Here is a 15,851-nt window from a genome sequence, read left to right on the forward strand (position 1 = left end):
TCGAATCAAATAATTCGAACTTTCAAATAATTTGAATTTTTCGAAACTTATGATCCTAAAGGTGGCAGAGAATTAAAAATTTTCAAATTTTTTTTTCGACAATTTAATTAAAAAAAAAAAAATCACAAAAATGCACAGGTAGAAAATTTTAAAAACTATAGGTGCAATTATTGAAATATTGTTTTTTTTTTTTTTTTTTTCATCATTTTTATAAAATACAAAAAATTATTAGACGCCGGCTAGTTTCTGTATCATGAAACTTTACGAATTATGAAAAAATTTTATTTTGAACGACTAAAAATTGTAATATTTTTTCGAATGATTCAAATATTTGATTCGAAATTCGAACCCGATTCACCCCTAGTAGATAAATAAAAATAAATAAAAAAATTTCTGACCCGTTTTATGGAAAAAACTTGAATATTCACTCGCGACCTTTAATGTTTTAAAATGAAAAATCAATTTTTGCACTTTATTAAAATAAAAATATCTTAATTCTAATAGGTCGTAACCTTATGACTGAAATAAAAATTTTTTTACGTAACAAATAAAAAATTAATGATATGTCGCAACGATATCACTCGATACTAAATTTAAAAAACCTACAGAATAAATAATGAGTGAAATGTCACTGGTAGAATAAAAATAATAGAATAGATAATCATATTAAATACAAGTTTTTTATGGAACTCGTGTTGAATAAAAAAAAAATGTTAAATAAAATGAGTTGCTAACATACACAAAAGTGGCCTTTATCTCCCAAAACTTGTATTTAATAATGATACTGAAGTTAGCCGACGTCTATTAATTTTTGAATTTTTTTTAAATGATAAATTATTGAAAAAAAAATATTTGAAAAAATTGCACCTGTAGCTTTCAAAATTTTCTACATGTGCATATTTTTAGTTTTTATTTTTTCGTAATTGATTTGTTAAAAAAAAAAATCCAAAAATTGTTAACTGTCTGTTAACTTCAGGTTCATATTTAATAACTGATATGTACACAGAGATAAATTTATGGTAACAATTACAATGTATTATGGGAATGGTTTCCATAATGCATGGTAACCGGTTTTTTTTTAAATGTCGATTATAGCAACGGCACCCATATTATAGTTATCATTCCTATAATATTATACTAATCGTTACCATAATATTATAGGAATCATTACTATCCCTAATAACTAAGTTGGTGGCCGCAACTTGTCTAGAACCTACTGCCGCAACCTGTCGCCAAGTTGACCGCGAAAGTTGACATTTCCATAAGTTGACGGCAATTTTCCGAGAAACTTGTCGACAACTTTCAGCTCGTGTAACTGTTGCCGACAGCTTGACTACAAGTTGCTCAGAAACTTGATGACAGATTGCGGCAGTAAATTGTCACCAAGTTTCTGAGCAACTTGTAGCCAACTTGGAATCAACAGTTACACAACTGATAGTTGTCAACAACTTGTCGTCAAGTTGGCGGCCAACTGTTGATCGCAACTCATGTACACTAACTTTCTGATCAGAAACTCTGGCTATCAGGGATAACATTATGGTAACTATTACCATAATATATGGTAAAGGTTACTATATATTATGGTAATGGTTACCATAAATTATGGTAACGATTACTATTGGCAGGGAGCGCGACGAAAACGACATCTGATGGTTACAAAAAATCATGCTCGAGAATTATTAAAGATATATAAAATCAGTGTAAAAAATAAAAATTCGTTATAAAATCAAAATATAAAAATTTATAATGATATAAATAAAAAAGTGTAATTGTATTTTTGATAGAGAAAATTAAATTAAATATATATTGATAAAAAAATTAAGTATAAAAAATTTTAATAAATAATAAACACTATTATTTTAGAATAGAATAAGGTTAACCGATAAAATCAAAACAAATAATATATGACAACTACAATGATAATGGTTTAAAAAATAGTAGAATAGTCAATTGAGTTTTTTAACAAAATTGAAGAAAATAATTTTATTTTAATTCATGATAATTTGCTTGTAAATCTTAACTAAAAAAACATAATGTTTTTTTAACCTTCCGTTACACGCGCTTTCTCTAGTGTCTCACTCATATTCACACCAACTCTATTAGCTTAAGTAGTGTTGTACAGGGAATCACCGTATAGCGCGAGTAACGAAGGGTTAAAAAATAATTTTTAGGCAATGATAAAAATCATTATCCAAACCGGATTTGAATCAATAAATTATAAAATATTGTTTTAACCTCAAACGATGAGCAAAAGCAAACATTAACGACACAATAACTATTATGAACTATTTTTAAACTTAATTTTCACGTCTTTATATTCAAAGAGAGCATGATTTAACGAAATTGTATCCACAGCGTGCGCTGCGATCGTTTCAGTTGTCCCCACCATATACTAGGCTCCCTGCCAATAGGAATCATTACTATCCCTGATAATCAAGTTGGCCGCAAAAGTTGGCATTTCCATAAGTTGACGGCAATTTTCCGAGAAACTTGTCGACAACTTTCAGCTCGTGTAACTGTTGATTCCAAGTTGGCTACAAGTTGCTCAGAAACTTGATGACAGATTGCGGCAGTAAATTGTCACCAAGTTTCTGAGCAACTTGTAGCCAACTTGGAATCAACAGTTACACAACTGATAGTTGTCAACAACTTGTCGTCAAGTTGGTAGTTGGTCGCAACTCATGTACACCAACTTTCTGATCAGAAACTCTGGCTATCAGGGATAACATTATGATAACCATTACCATAATATATGGTAAAGGTTACTATATATTATGGTAATAGTTACCATATATTATGGTAACGATTACTATAGTGTTAAGGTAACGATCACCATAATATATGGTAACAATTACCATGATATTACAGTAACATTTACCATAGTATAATGGGAACGATTACCATAATATTATAGTAATCATTACTATAATTCTTTCACATGCGATATGGGAACTGTTACCATAATGATGGGAATTGTTCCCATACTTATGAGAACTTTTCCCAGAAAGTATGGGCCTATATTCCATAATCCAAGTAATCATTACCATAATGGTATGAGATGATATTTCATAAACGTACTCCATATAGAATCCTAAAGTTTAAAATAATAAATAATAATAATTACCGTGTGAGATGTCGACTATCTTCATGAACAGCCATCTCGGAGGTTTTAAATTCGTTTAATTCCTTTCTTATGGCTGCCTTGTCTTTTGGTGTAAGCCGTGTCCAAGGTTTATCAGCCCGCCTGTCATAATCGTGTGCTTGGGTCACCTCAATATAATCATTGAACCTGATAATCTGCAATTAAAAAAAATCATTAAAAACCATTCAAAAATTCAAAACAAAAAAAATTTTTCAAAACTATTAATTACCTTCTTTTCCTTGAGCTCTTCAACAGTGGGTCGAAAACTTAATTTTCTTAACAAATATCTTTTTTTTTCCTCCTTCTGTTTTTTTTCTTCCGCGGGACTTTGCTCTGAAAAAATTCCAACACCATCATTACGTTTCCGTCGGCGATTGTTATTAATTAGACTCAATTTAACGACCGTCGAACAATAATGTGACAGCATCATTTTAAACGCGAGTCAGTTAATCACAATTACAAATAATTATTATAAATAAGTAAACGAGCGGTTAGTTATTTTGTTTACATCAATGGAAACTTGACTGAAGATAATAATTATTTAATAATAAATTATTATTATTGTGATTATTAATTACAATGTATGACTTGTAACTAAGAGCGATATAATTTTATTTTTTCTTTACTTACTTTTTAAAATATTCCGTTCCTCGAGTTCTTCTTGGGTCGGTCGCATACTAAGCCGCCTGGAAAATATATAATTGTTATGTATATGTATATATATATATATGTTTGTGTAAAAAAAAAGTGTGATTTAAATGTTAATAAAGACGGGGGACTGGAATTATGAGGGTCAGGGGTTAGAAGAGTCTTAAATCATGAGTGTAACAGATGGTTGAACAAACAACTGATTCATCTTCGTTTAAAAAGACTTAACTTATTTTGTTATCCGACTTTGTCGGGAAAAATTGTAACTTGTAGACGAGTACGCTTTTAATTATTAGAAAAGTATGAGCTATTTGTGACTAGTATTTTTTTAAAGTTTTTTTTGCAACTATGATTGAATTGTGACAGATAATTTGGTAGAGTATACGTTCGCGGGATAATTCAATTTGAATTTTTTCAAAAGGAGGTTTGAATTTTTTGAATAAAATGAATTAGTAATTAAAAGCAGTGAGATGAGTATGGAAAAAAAAATTAATAATTTGATATTGTAATTATCAAGTTTTAAATTGCGACGAACGTGCAACTTGTGGAGCATTATAAATATATATGATTATATATATATAAATATAAATAATTATAGCTAATTAATTTTTCTTGTACATATTATAAATATTAAATGAAAAAGAAAAGAAAATGAATAGAATGCGCAATAAGAATGTACGCTAATTATTAATTTTGTTTTATTTTTCAATTTTTAATTTATTCAAATGAGTATATATTTATATAAATATATATACTTATGTGAATAGAATAAAATATCAAGTATTAGACTTTGGTTGATGATTTTTTTTTCTCAAAATTTTTTAAAGCTTTTTTTGCGACTATGATTGAATTGTGATAGATAATTTGGTAGAGTATACGTTCACAGGATAATTAAATTTGAATTTTTTCAAAAGGAATTTTTAATTTTTTTAAATTAATATTTACATGAAGAATTAAATTTATATTTAAATATAAATTTTTGGTTTTGCTGGGACTTAAAAACTATTGAGTTGACGTTTTTTTTTATTTGTAAAAAATATATTTGCTGTGAATTTTATTCTTGACGATTTTTTTTCTTTTTTTTTTTAATTAGGAAATTTGTCGAATTGATGGTTGTAAAGGTAATGGCGGTTTGAGTGTTTGGGGAATTCTATTTATTTTGTTTAGACTTTAAATTTGTGTAAATTTGAAACTTTTGATTTGGCGGGAAATTTTTTTTTTAGTAATAAATAAAGTTGTAGATAATTTAATAAAGTACAAATGAGATTGTTTAGTAATTACTCGTTATTTTTCGTGCAGCTGCTGAGATATTTGTAATTAAAGCTTTTGAGAATGATAAAAAAAAAGTCAGCAACTTCTGAGCTTTAATGATAATTAATAGATAAATAATAAAGTTGTTCTTTTATTTTATTTTTTTTTCTTAATTGCAAAAATAATACACCAATATACGTAGATACTGATTAATAGCTAATTCATATATATATATATATATATAAATAACAAATACGTTATATATTGTAGATTAATGTGCGATTCCAGCACAAAAAGTTGGTATTTTGTGTACAAAAAAAGACGATAAGAATGAAAAAACAAAAAAAAATACATTAAGTAAATGAGCGTTAAAAATGAGTTTCTTCGAGTTTTTTTATCATTCACATTTTTTTTAAAAGAGACCGTAATTCTTTTTCAAGGATCGGTAGTAATTAAATTTACTCTGTATTTAATTAGCAAAAAAATAAATAATAAATAACGATATTTATTTAATTAAGTATCATTAACTAAAACTACTTTTAAAAATCGAAAATCAATATCTAATTGGCGTAAAAAAATCATCTATATCAAATTAATACAAATGAAATATCTATCTGTATAGAATTAATGGAAGTAGTAAAAATGAAAAAAATTAACTAACTCACAAATAATAAACAAAAAAAAAGAAGTCAAGACGAATGCAATCATAGTTATAATTAAAAAAAAAAAGTGTTGCATTAAAAATAAATCGATACAGTAATTATCAAAATAATATTTGTAAATTAACGTTTTTAATGAAACAAATGGAGAATTTTTGCCAAAATCATTCCAATACACGGAATGACTCGTAAAAAAAATATTAATGGGACTGCTTAAAAATATCGATTTTAATCAATAAATATTGACCTCACTAAAAATTTAATTATCGTATTTAAATTTAACCCACAAATCACTTGAATTTTAAATTAACAAATAATTAATTAATTAGAACAAATTATTTAATTATAAAATCAATATCTAATAGGCGTAAAAAAATCACCTATATCAAATTAATACAAATGAAATATCTATCTGTATAGAATTAACAGAAGTAGTAAAAATGAAAAAAATTAACTAACAATTTCAGATACAAACATCAATTATTTTTTCACAATATCAATCTACAATTTTTTGACATAATTAAAATAAAAAAAAAAAAAAAGTTATTCACAACCGAGTCATCTCATCTCAAAATAATAATAACATCAAACATTTAGCATCCTCGTTAAATTAGTATTGATCTGCCTCGTAACTTGTAATTAAAAATAACAATCAACCTTGAACTTTAATTACTATTCAATTAAAACGAATTAATCAATTAGTTACCTGATAAGTCGTGCACCAATTGCCTCCTTCGACTCTTGTCTCTCATTATCAGACTGTATTTGAAGAATATTACGATTAATAAGCTCCTGTCTATCCGGTCTCAGCGCCAATTTTAATGACAGCGATTCCTTTCTCGCTATTTTAGCCGCCAATCGATCTAGAGATTCAAAAAAAAAATTGAACATTTAATAAATATATACAATTATTTATTTAAAAGTTATTATCCAATAACCTCGTGATAGTTTATCTTTGGCTATTTTTGATCGACTCAAAGTCTGACGTAGAATAGCTTCTTCAAATGGTTCTATTGATGAACGAACTACTGATAAAGTCGTCGCGGTTCTAATCGATAACATTATAAAATATTTTTTTTTCTTATCCGCGGTTTGAATTCTTTCCGAGCTTTTATTTTCTGTCTCCCACAAGTGGTTTAAACTGTTAAAGAATGGAGGCACGTAGAATAGGCAATGAAAAAAAAAGTTTAGCTTATTCTCTATTATTGTTATTAATTTTTTTCTTGGCCGCTTTTACTCGCTAATGACGGAAAGAAACTAAAGAAGTTTCTGAGGAAAAGATTACTGCATAGTTCTGCAAGCTATCTTTGGCGACTAATATAAACTTCAAGGCGGTCTTTAAAGAGTAAGTGGGCGCATACAAAATACGCTTACTTTTGACCGCGTGGTGTATAATTAGTACGCTTACGAAGGTAATAGAATGAGTGTTCTTCCTTAAGATAAATAAATAAAGTGAAATAATAAACAAGTGGGCGGTTTATTTTATGAGATCCATGTGCGAGAGTTGTGATACTTTCATATTATTGTTTATTAATAAATATTTTATAGATTTAAGCAATAGTTTTTTTTAATTTCAGTGTCAGAAATTATTAAGTGTGGGAGTTTGTATTTTATTTTTGTGTGTCTGTTGAACAGTATAGTATATTACATACCTAGGCCAGTAAAATAAGAAAAGTCTCAGAGCACATGTAATTGTTGGCCGAGGCGAAGCCGAGGCTGACAAACATGTGGTCTGAGGCTTTCTTTTTTACTGGCCAAGGTGCGTATACTATTTTTCTGCTCGACGGAGCCGGAAAGTTGCAACTTCGTTTAGGGCAGCGGCCCGAAAGTTGCCTTTTTCCGGCCGGAGGGCAGAAAAATTTATTTTATTAATTAATCGGTTTGATTGACAGTTGTTGGGAATAAATAAAATTTAAATGTCATATTTGATAAATTTAATTAAATTATAATTTTATGATTTGAAGGCTGAATTTTTACTTAAGCTTTTACTTTTTTTTTAATGATGAGAGAAGAAATGGAATTTAAATTAACGTCAGAAAAATCTTAAGATTTTGAGAATGTAATTTTTGATTATTTAAATTAATTTTAATGATACTAGGAAATAAAAATAAGAATTAATTGCGTACTAAAAAAACTTTGAATATTTGAAATTTTTTTGTCATGCTATCTAGTATTTTTATGATTATTTTTTTTTACTTAAAAAATAATTTTAATTAAATATTTATTTAATAAATTTATTATAGAAAAAAAAAAAAAAAAAAATGAGTGCGTGTACTTATTAGGGTGCGTCATTTCGGTGCAACATTTTTTTTGTGCATGTGGAAAAATTGATAGTTCAACACAAAAAATTTTCGCGCAAGAAAAAAAATTCTATGTCGATTACAACCTAGCTCATTAAAAAATTCGATTTTCCATTTAAATAACACGGGAAATTTTTTTTTTAACTTCCAGTATTTTTAACTCGTTAACAAATCAATAGATCAAATAGACTGATACATATTTTCGTAGAAAATTGAACGCTCTACAAAAAAGGCCTCTTATCATTTTTTGATAAATCCATCGGCTCAAAAGTTATTAGAGCCCGGAGTAAAGTTGGAGATCTTTTTACTTTTCCGGCGAAACTATCAAACTTATCACAAAATGTCATCGGATCTTTTTTGTAGAAAATTAAAAGCTCTACAAAAAAAGGTCTCTGATTATTTTTTGATAAATCCATCTGCTCAAAAGTTATTAGAGCCCGGAGTAAAGTTGGAGATCTTTTTACTTTTCCGGCGAAACTATCAGACTTATCACAAAATGTCATCGGATCTTTTTTGTAGAAAATTAAAAGCTCTACAAAAAAAGGTCTCTGATTATTTTTTGATAAATCCATCTGCTCAAAAGTTATTAGAGCCCGGAGTAAAGTTGGAGATCTTTTTACTTTTCCGGCGAAACTATCAGACTTATCACAAAATGTCATCGGATCTTTTTTGTAGAAAATTAAAAGCTCTACAAAAAAAGGTCTCTGATTATTTTTTGATAAATCCATCTGCTCAAAAGTTATTAGAGCCCGGAGTAAAGTTGGAGATCTTTTTACTTTTCCGGCGAAACTATCAGACTTATCACAAAATGTCATCGGATCTTTTTTGTAGAAAATTAAAAGCTCTACAAAAAAAGGTCTCTGATTATTTTTTGATAAATCCATCTGCTCAAAAGTTATTAGAGCCCGGAGTAAAGTTGGAGATCTTTTTACTTTTCCGGCGAAACTATCAGACTTATCACAAAATGTCATCGGATCTTTTTTGTAGAAAATTAAAAGCTCTACAAAAAAAGGTCTCTGATTATTTTTTGATAAATCCATCTGCTCAAAAGTTATTAGAGCCCGGAGTAAAGTTGGAGATCTTTTTACTTTTCCGGCGAAACTATCAGACTTATCACAAAATGTCATCGGATCTTTTTTGTAGAAAATTAAAAGCTCTACAAAAAAAGGTCTCTGATTATTTTTTGATAAATCCATCTGCTCAAAAGTTATTAGAGCCCGGAGTAAAGTTGGAGATCTTTTTACTTTTCCGGCGAAACTATCAGACTTATCACAAAATGTCATCGGGTCTTTTTTGTCGAAAATTGAACGCTCTACAAAAAAGGTTTCTTATCATTTTTTAATAAATCCATCTGCTCAAAAGTTATTAGAGCCCGGAGTAAAGTTGGAGATCTTTTTACTTTTCCGGCGAAACTATCAGACTTATCACAAAATGTCATCGAATCTTTTTTGTAGAAAATTTTATTCTCTACAAATTATTATCAGTAAAGTTTTTTAAAATTCCGCATTGTTTTCTATTTATTTTCATTTTAATGTCAAGCTCTTAAAAAAAGTAGTGTTCCATCCAACTTCCATTGCGTGTTAAAATTTTACTCTCACTTACCAAAAGAAGTATTAAAAAAAAAAAAAACTTACTTTCATCATCGTCGTCATAGTCGTCACGATAAAGAACTTGTCCGTCATCAGATCCATCAGAATCCTCTCTTATAACATAAGGACGTGCGTTTTCTTTGTTCTCCAAAGTGCAGGGCAACGCGAGGCCAAACCTGACTGGTCGACTACTGTAAATAAATTACCAATAACGATATTTAATTATTTATATTAAATATTAACAAGAGCTTATAGGGTTGATGTCTAACGAATCAATTTTCTATGCCCACTATTCTCCGCACCGTTCATTAAATTAATATGCCATTTAGTTATTAAATAAACGGAAAAGCTGTAAGCTGATTAAATGTCGAGATTAAATTGTAAATTAAGTGAAGTAATATATTATTGAAACATTTAATGGTATGAAGTGGATAGAGATTTAGAATTGAATAAATTTAATGATAGTCCCTGGAGTATTATTATTATTATTGTTATTGTTATTGATTTTAAATTAAAAAAAAAAATAGATTATTGATTCCCTTGTTATCAACCCTTTCATTCTTCAACGATCGTTTTAAATAAAATCCCTTTTATAATAAAGGGTTTAAGAAAAATTATACATGCTCAAGGCGATGCTTGCTAACAATTACCATATTCTTATCCTAGGCCTCAACGGCGGCCTTCTGTTGAGCATAAGAAAAATAACCATGTTTTACTAATGATTGATTAATGGTTATGGAAGATGCAATGGGACAGTAATTAATAGTATGAACACGAATTAAAAGTAAATTAATTAATGAAACTATAAATTTTTGAGTCAAATATAAATGTGTAAAAATAAGGCACTAATTAATAATATTTTAAATAATTATATTTACTTGAAGGAAGCGTGAAGCTCTTGACGAAGAGTTAGGGGCCTGTTTTCTTGAGTTGGAGTACTTTGGGGTGTACCGGGTCCACTGTTGGAACCTTTTTTCTTCAACGCACTTTTTAATGGCATCGCATGGAACTTTGGCTCCTTGGCGGGTATTTCTTCTACTCTTGAGGTGTCTATTGCTGGATCTGGTTGCCCGAAACGAAAGCCTCGGAGACTGTCATCGTCATCCTCCACGTCTATGTCTTCGTCATCTAAATTTAAATATTTTATTTTTTTATTTATTATATTAGATTCACAAGTAATTATTTATCAATACACTGTAAAAAGAGCGGTGTTAAAAATGGACTCGTTTTAACTCCGCCCGGTGTTAAAATAAAATTACACCGGTGTAGGATGAGTAATACACCGGTGTTAAAAATACCGGTGTTAAATCGGGGTAACCGGTGTAAAAGCGGAGTAATATCGGTGTAAAATCGGAGTAATGCCGGTGTAAAAGCGGAGTAAATTGCGTCCGCTTGGAGTATTAACTTTAAAGATTATAAAACACAAAAAATGTCAGTTTTTTATGAAAATCAATAAAAAATATCATTTATTAACAAGTATAGTGATCGAGTAAGTAAAAATATTCACACAGTAAAATATTTTAACACCGGTAAAGAATATCTACACCGGCGGCGGCGTTATTTTAACACCGGTCTGGAATATTTACACCGGTGGCGTCGTTATTTTCACACCGCTTTCGGGGGTAAATTTAACACCGATAATTTTAACACCTACACCGTTTGGACTTACCCCGGTGATTTTTTACAGTGTAATAATATTTTTAGTTGTAATTTTTTTTTATAAAAATTATAAAAAAACGCCTTAAACAGTTAAAGTGAGCGACTAATGGTACTAAGCGGGTATAGGGGCTTTTACCTTATATTTTATGTAAAAAAAACCCCAGCGATTTTTTATTCACGTGAGAATTTATCTTGATTCAATTAATTGAATGTAAATAAATTTAAACGTCACGACTTTGAACTTCGTAAATTAAATTTTGAATTCTAAATTTAAGTGATTTTTAAGTTAAACAATTTTCTAAAATTTAAATACGATAGTAATTTACAGAAAAAAAAAGATTTTTATTCGCTTCAAAAAAAATTTTATCTGTCCCAATAAATTTTTTGAATTTTAAATTGAAGACGTGAATTTTCTTAGAACGAAAAAAAAATTTTGGGTCGATAAAAAAATTCTTGCGCTAAGAAATTTTTTTTTCCGTACAAAATTTTAATTTAAAAAATTCCCGCAATTTTTTATTTTTGATTAAAATCCAAAGAAAATGAAAAAAAATTAATTTGTAGTTTTAAAAAAATTTTTTTTGCGAACTTTCATACAAATTATTCAACGTCATCAAAATTTGAAATTTAAATAATTTTGAAAAATAAATATACCAATGAATTAATTTAAAATTGTGTTGATTATTAAAAGTGTATTAATAATTTAACGCGGGTAAATCGGTCGGAAATAAAATTGCGACTTGATGCGAGTTCAAAATGATAAATATTTTTATTTTTTTCAGAATCACTACAAACTCTACTGTACGGTTTTATATTTAAATAAACAGAATATCGCAAAAATAAAAAATATTTAAAAAATTAACTGTAGCGTAAGACCTCAGGATTATTTTTAAATTCTATCGATAAAAGTATCAGCAAAATTTAAATTATTTATTGCAGGGAAAATTTTTTTTTTAAATAAATTAAATATCGCATATTTAATAGCACATATATTTATGTACATGTATATAGACAGTATATTAATATTATAAATACCCATCAAAAAGTATTAAAACGTAAGTACATAAATTATCGACATCTACTTCAATAAAGTTTGAATCCTCTTAAAAATTCTAAGCCTCATTTTTGTTTGATTGATTATTGGTTTTAACTTTAAACAACAAAACCATATTGTATGTTATCATGAAACTTCAGACAATAAAAAATATATATGACAAATAAATAAACATAAATAAAAACATTGTGATAAAAAGTTTTAGAGAAAATTATATTGTAAAAGTTTTAAAATTGAATAATACTTTTTTTTAACTGTATGAACATTTCTATAGATGGTTATAGTAAAATTTTTATTTACCGTCATCCTCACAATCAGACAGAGGAAGATTTTGCTGACGTTGACGAGCCAAAGGAGTCGGACTTGGGGAACTGAACATCGGCGGGGGCGGAATTGGTCCGATTTCGCTCAACGGAATCGGCGGTTCCGGCAGTTCCGACAGCATCAAAGTGTTCTGAGGTGGTAGGGGTGACATGTACCTATCGATTGCTTGTTGTTCCTCTGCCGTTGGCTGTAGTACACCCTTTTCCACTAGTGGTTAAGAAAAAAAAATTTATTAATTTTTTTCATACATGAAAATTATGAATCAACTGTATTTTTAAAAGCTACAAGACTAATGCACAATTTTTTTTAAAATTTATTTCAAAATTATGATGAATTTAGCAGATGTTATGTCCAATAAATTTTTTTTTTATTAATTTATTTTATTTCATAAATAAATTTACGAAACTTCTCTTTTACAAAAGCACGCGAAAACGCAGCGTCAGTTCTACACGGAAAGAAAATTATGGGAAGTTTTCCTATGCATTATGGGAATGGTTCCCATAATGGTATGGGAACAGTACCTATACTACTATAGGGATGGTTCCCATAATGATATGGGAATGGTTCCCATAATATTATGGGAACCGTTCCCATAATGGTATGGGAACCATTCCAATTGCAATATGGGAATAGTTCCCATACTATTATAGGAACCATTCCCATAATATTATGGGAATGGTTCCTATAATTTATGAGAATAGTTCCTATAAATTATAGGAACCATTCCTATAAATTATAGGAACCATTCCCATAAATTATAGGAATGATTCCCATAATATTATAGAAAGTATTCCTATAAATTATAGGAACCATTCCTATAATTATAGGAACCATTCCTATAGTGTTATGGGTATCATTCCCATAATTATAGGAACTATTCCTATAATTATGGGAAACATTCCTATAATTATAGGAACCGCTCCCATAATTTATGGTCGTAATTCCTATGATGGTATAGGAAAAAATTTCACAAAATTATGGGAACCGCTGCTATAATTTTCTTTCCGTGTACCATCACTTATGTATATAAAAGTAGCGCGAAGATTTTTGCAATAACGACGGACGAATAAATAAAAACTTGTCATTTTTCACTAATGACAACAATTTGATTACTCCCATCAAACATCAATCAAAGTTTTTTAATAGCTCTCTAAATATGAATTAGTGATTTTTCACTAATTTCAAGTGAATATTCACTAATTGTCAATGCTGCAATCGTACCACGCAGAATTAGTGAATATTCACTAAATGAATATGTGAATATTGGAATTCACTGATTTGATAAGTGAATATGAGAATCCACTAAATTGAAAAGTGAATATGGGAATCCACTGATTTCATCGGTGAAAAAAAATATTATATTGCGAAAAAAAATATAAGACACTTGTAATTAGATCCGAAATGTGATTAATGTATTAGAATCATTACTTAGAGGAAGTATACATGATTTTGATTGATGAAAAAATCCCGGTGACTGCTGGGCTCGAACCTGCATCCTTCCGATTCAAAGTCTTTGATGCTATCCACTGCGCTAGCCTACGCATGTGATCGCGTGAGTGTAAATAGTATATTCGTTATGATACCAAACAATAACTGATGAAGAAATAAAAAATCCGTGATGTTATGATTGACGTACTCTTCATATAAATATATTATTGTTCTGTACTTATATTTTTTTTTATTTTGAAAGTTTTTTATTAAAATTTTTAAAAATAGCACCATAATTATTAATTATATTTATATCTAGTAAAATATTTAATTATTTGCTAGTTAAAGTTACTAGTGAAATTGTGAAATTCATAAATTAAGAAGTGAATAACAGTTTCACTTGTAGAAATTATGAAAATATCGCTAGTTCAGTAGTGAAAATCACTAATTTGCTAGTGAAAATTATAGTACTAAATTTATTAGCGAGAATTCACTAATTTGTTATTTAAATACACTGATTATGAAGTGAATACTGCTTCACTAACGTAATTAATGAAATTTCCACTAATTCATGTTTAGAGAGTGAGCGCCATGGCTCAGGGCCTTAGTTGATCAAATTTTCAGATCTCAAGTCCTACGGTCCGCGTAAACAGCGTCGATAGCCCGTAATTTTATTGCAAAAATCTGTTCTACACAAAGCAATAAGTAACCGTTGCTTCGCAATTGAGTTGTGCAAAAAAAAAATTTTTTTATAGATGAAATTTTCATGTCTTTTTGGGTTAAAAAATTTTTTATCATATCTCTGAAACTGAATTTGTGAAAATTAATTAATATTCACTAATTTAGTGATAGTCGTACTATTTATCTCAAAAAGCGGTACGACTATAGCTCTGAATTATTAAATATTCACTATTTGCTACTGAGTTTCGCTAATTAACTTTTAGAGAGCTGAGTATTTTAGTATTTAAATATTTTTTAATTGAACCAATACGAAATACTGTACAAATTAAATGGTATGAAAAATAAAAAACTTAAATTATAAAAAACGAGACCTCGACATGGGCTTAAACTATCGACCTTCGATTTATATTTGGCACAAGTTTAAATATTTTAATAAAAATGAATGGATTTTTTTAAAAACCGGATTAACAAAAATATATATGATATAAAATAATGTACTTACTGCCAAACATAATTAACCTTCTGGTAAGCATTCGGGAGGCCTCGAGGGTACTTGGCCTATTTGGCTTCTGATCCCCCGAATGTAGACCACCCGAGCCCAAGCCTTGATTTCCTGGATTCGCACCTTGGTTGGCTGATTCACCACTTTGTGAAAGCACTCCATTGGCATTCTGTTCAGTCCTTTCCTTTTTCGGCTCTGTAACAATCATTTTTTGTTTTTTTTAGTACAACAAATTATTTTAAATTAAATGTCAATTAATTAAAAATAATTGTCTTTATAATTTATCGTCTACAGTAATAAGTTAATTAATTAATTAATTGATTAATAAATCAACTAGCGAAGTGAAATGTAAGTTCGCTGACCGTATACTTGGATAAATGTCAATTGATATAAATTTCAAGGTCATAGACGATTAATTGTTACTAAAAATAAAAAATAGAAATTTCTTTTTTTTTTTTTTCACGATTATTAAATTACCACATGTCAAATTGCTATTTCGTGGTACGAATATTGATCGTCTGACTAAATTTTACCACCAGTGAAAATGGATACTGAAATAAACTAAACCGCCATTGTCCGAGGATAGGATGAAAAAAAAAGTAAAATAAAATAAAAAA

The 15,851-nt window shown here is 28.7% G+C and overlaps 1 protein-coding gene across 7 annotated transcripts in view; it reads right to left on the bottom strand.

The window, feature by feature from the left end:
• The window catches only part of LOC130665876 (phosphatase and actin regulator 4A), a 215,155-nt gene that overhangs the window by 6,333 nt on the left and 192,971 nt on the right, over positions 1-15,851 (bottom strand). For 6 of the 7 annotated variants that reach the window (XM_057466503.1, XM_057466504.1, XM_057466505.1 and 3 more), the window contains 9 exons: positions 15,235-15,429; positions 12,600-12,830; positions 10,468-10,717; positions 10,240-10,272; positions 9,635-9,780; positions 6,407-6,563; positions 3,773-3,828; positions 3,372-3,475; positions 3,125-3,297 (listed from right to left, as the gene is read on the bottom strand). In XM_057466503.1, coding sequence (XP_057322486.1) covers positions 3,125-3,297; positions 3,372-3,475; positions 3,773-3,828; positions 6,407-6,563; positions 9,635-9,780; positions 10,240-10,272; positions 10,468-10,717; positions 12,600-12,830; positions 15,235-15,429 — 1,345 coding nt within the window. The remainder of the gene's footprint in view (positions 1-3,124; positions 3,298-3,371; positions 3,476-3,772; positions 3,829-6,406; positions 6,564-9,634; positions 9,781-10,239; positions 10,273-10,467; positions 10,718-12,599; positions 12,831-15,234; positions 15,430-15,851) is intronic. The other variant, XM_057466500.1, reaches the window with a different exon arrangement.

The sequence above is a fragment of the Microplitis mediator genome, chromosome 3 (genome assembly GCF_029852145.1).
Source record: "Microplitis mediator isolate UGA2020A chromosome 3, iyMicMedi2.1, whole genome shotgun sequence".
In the NCBI taxonomy this organism is placed as follows: Eukaryota; Metazoa; Arthropoda; class Insecta; order Hymenoptera; family Braconidae; genus Microplitis; species Microplitis mediator.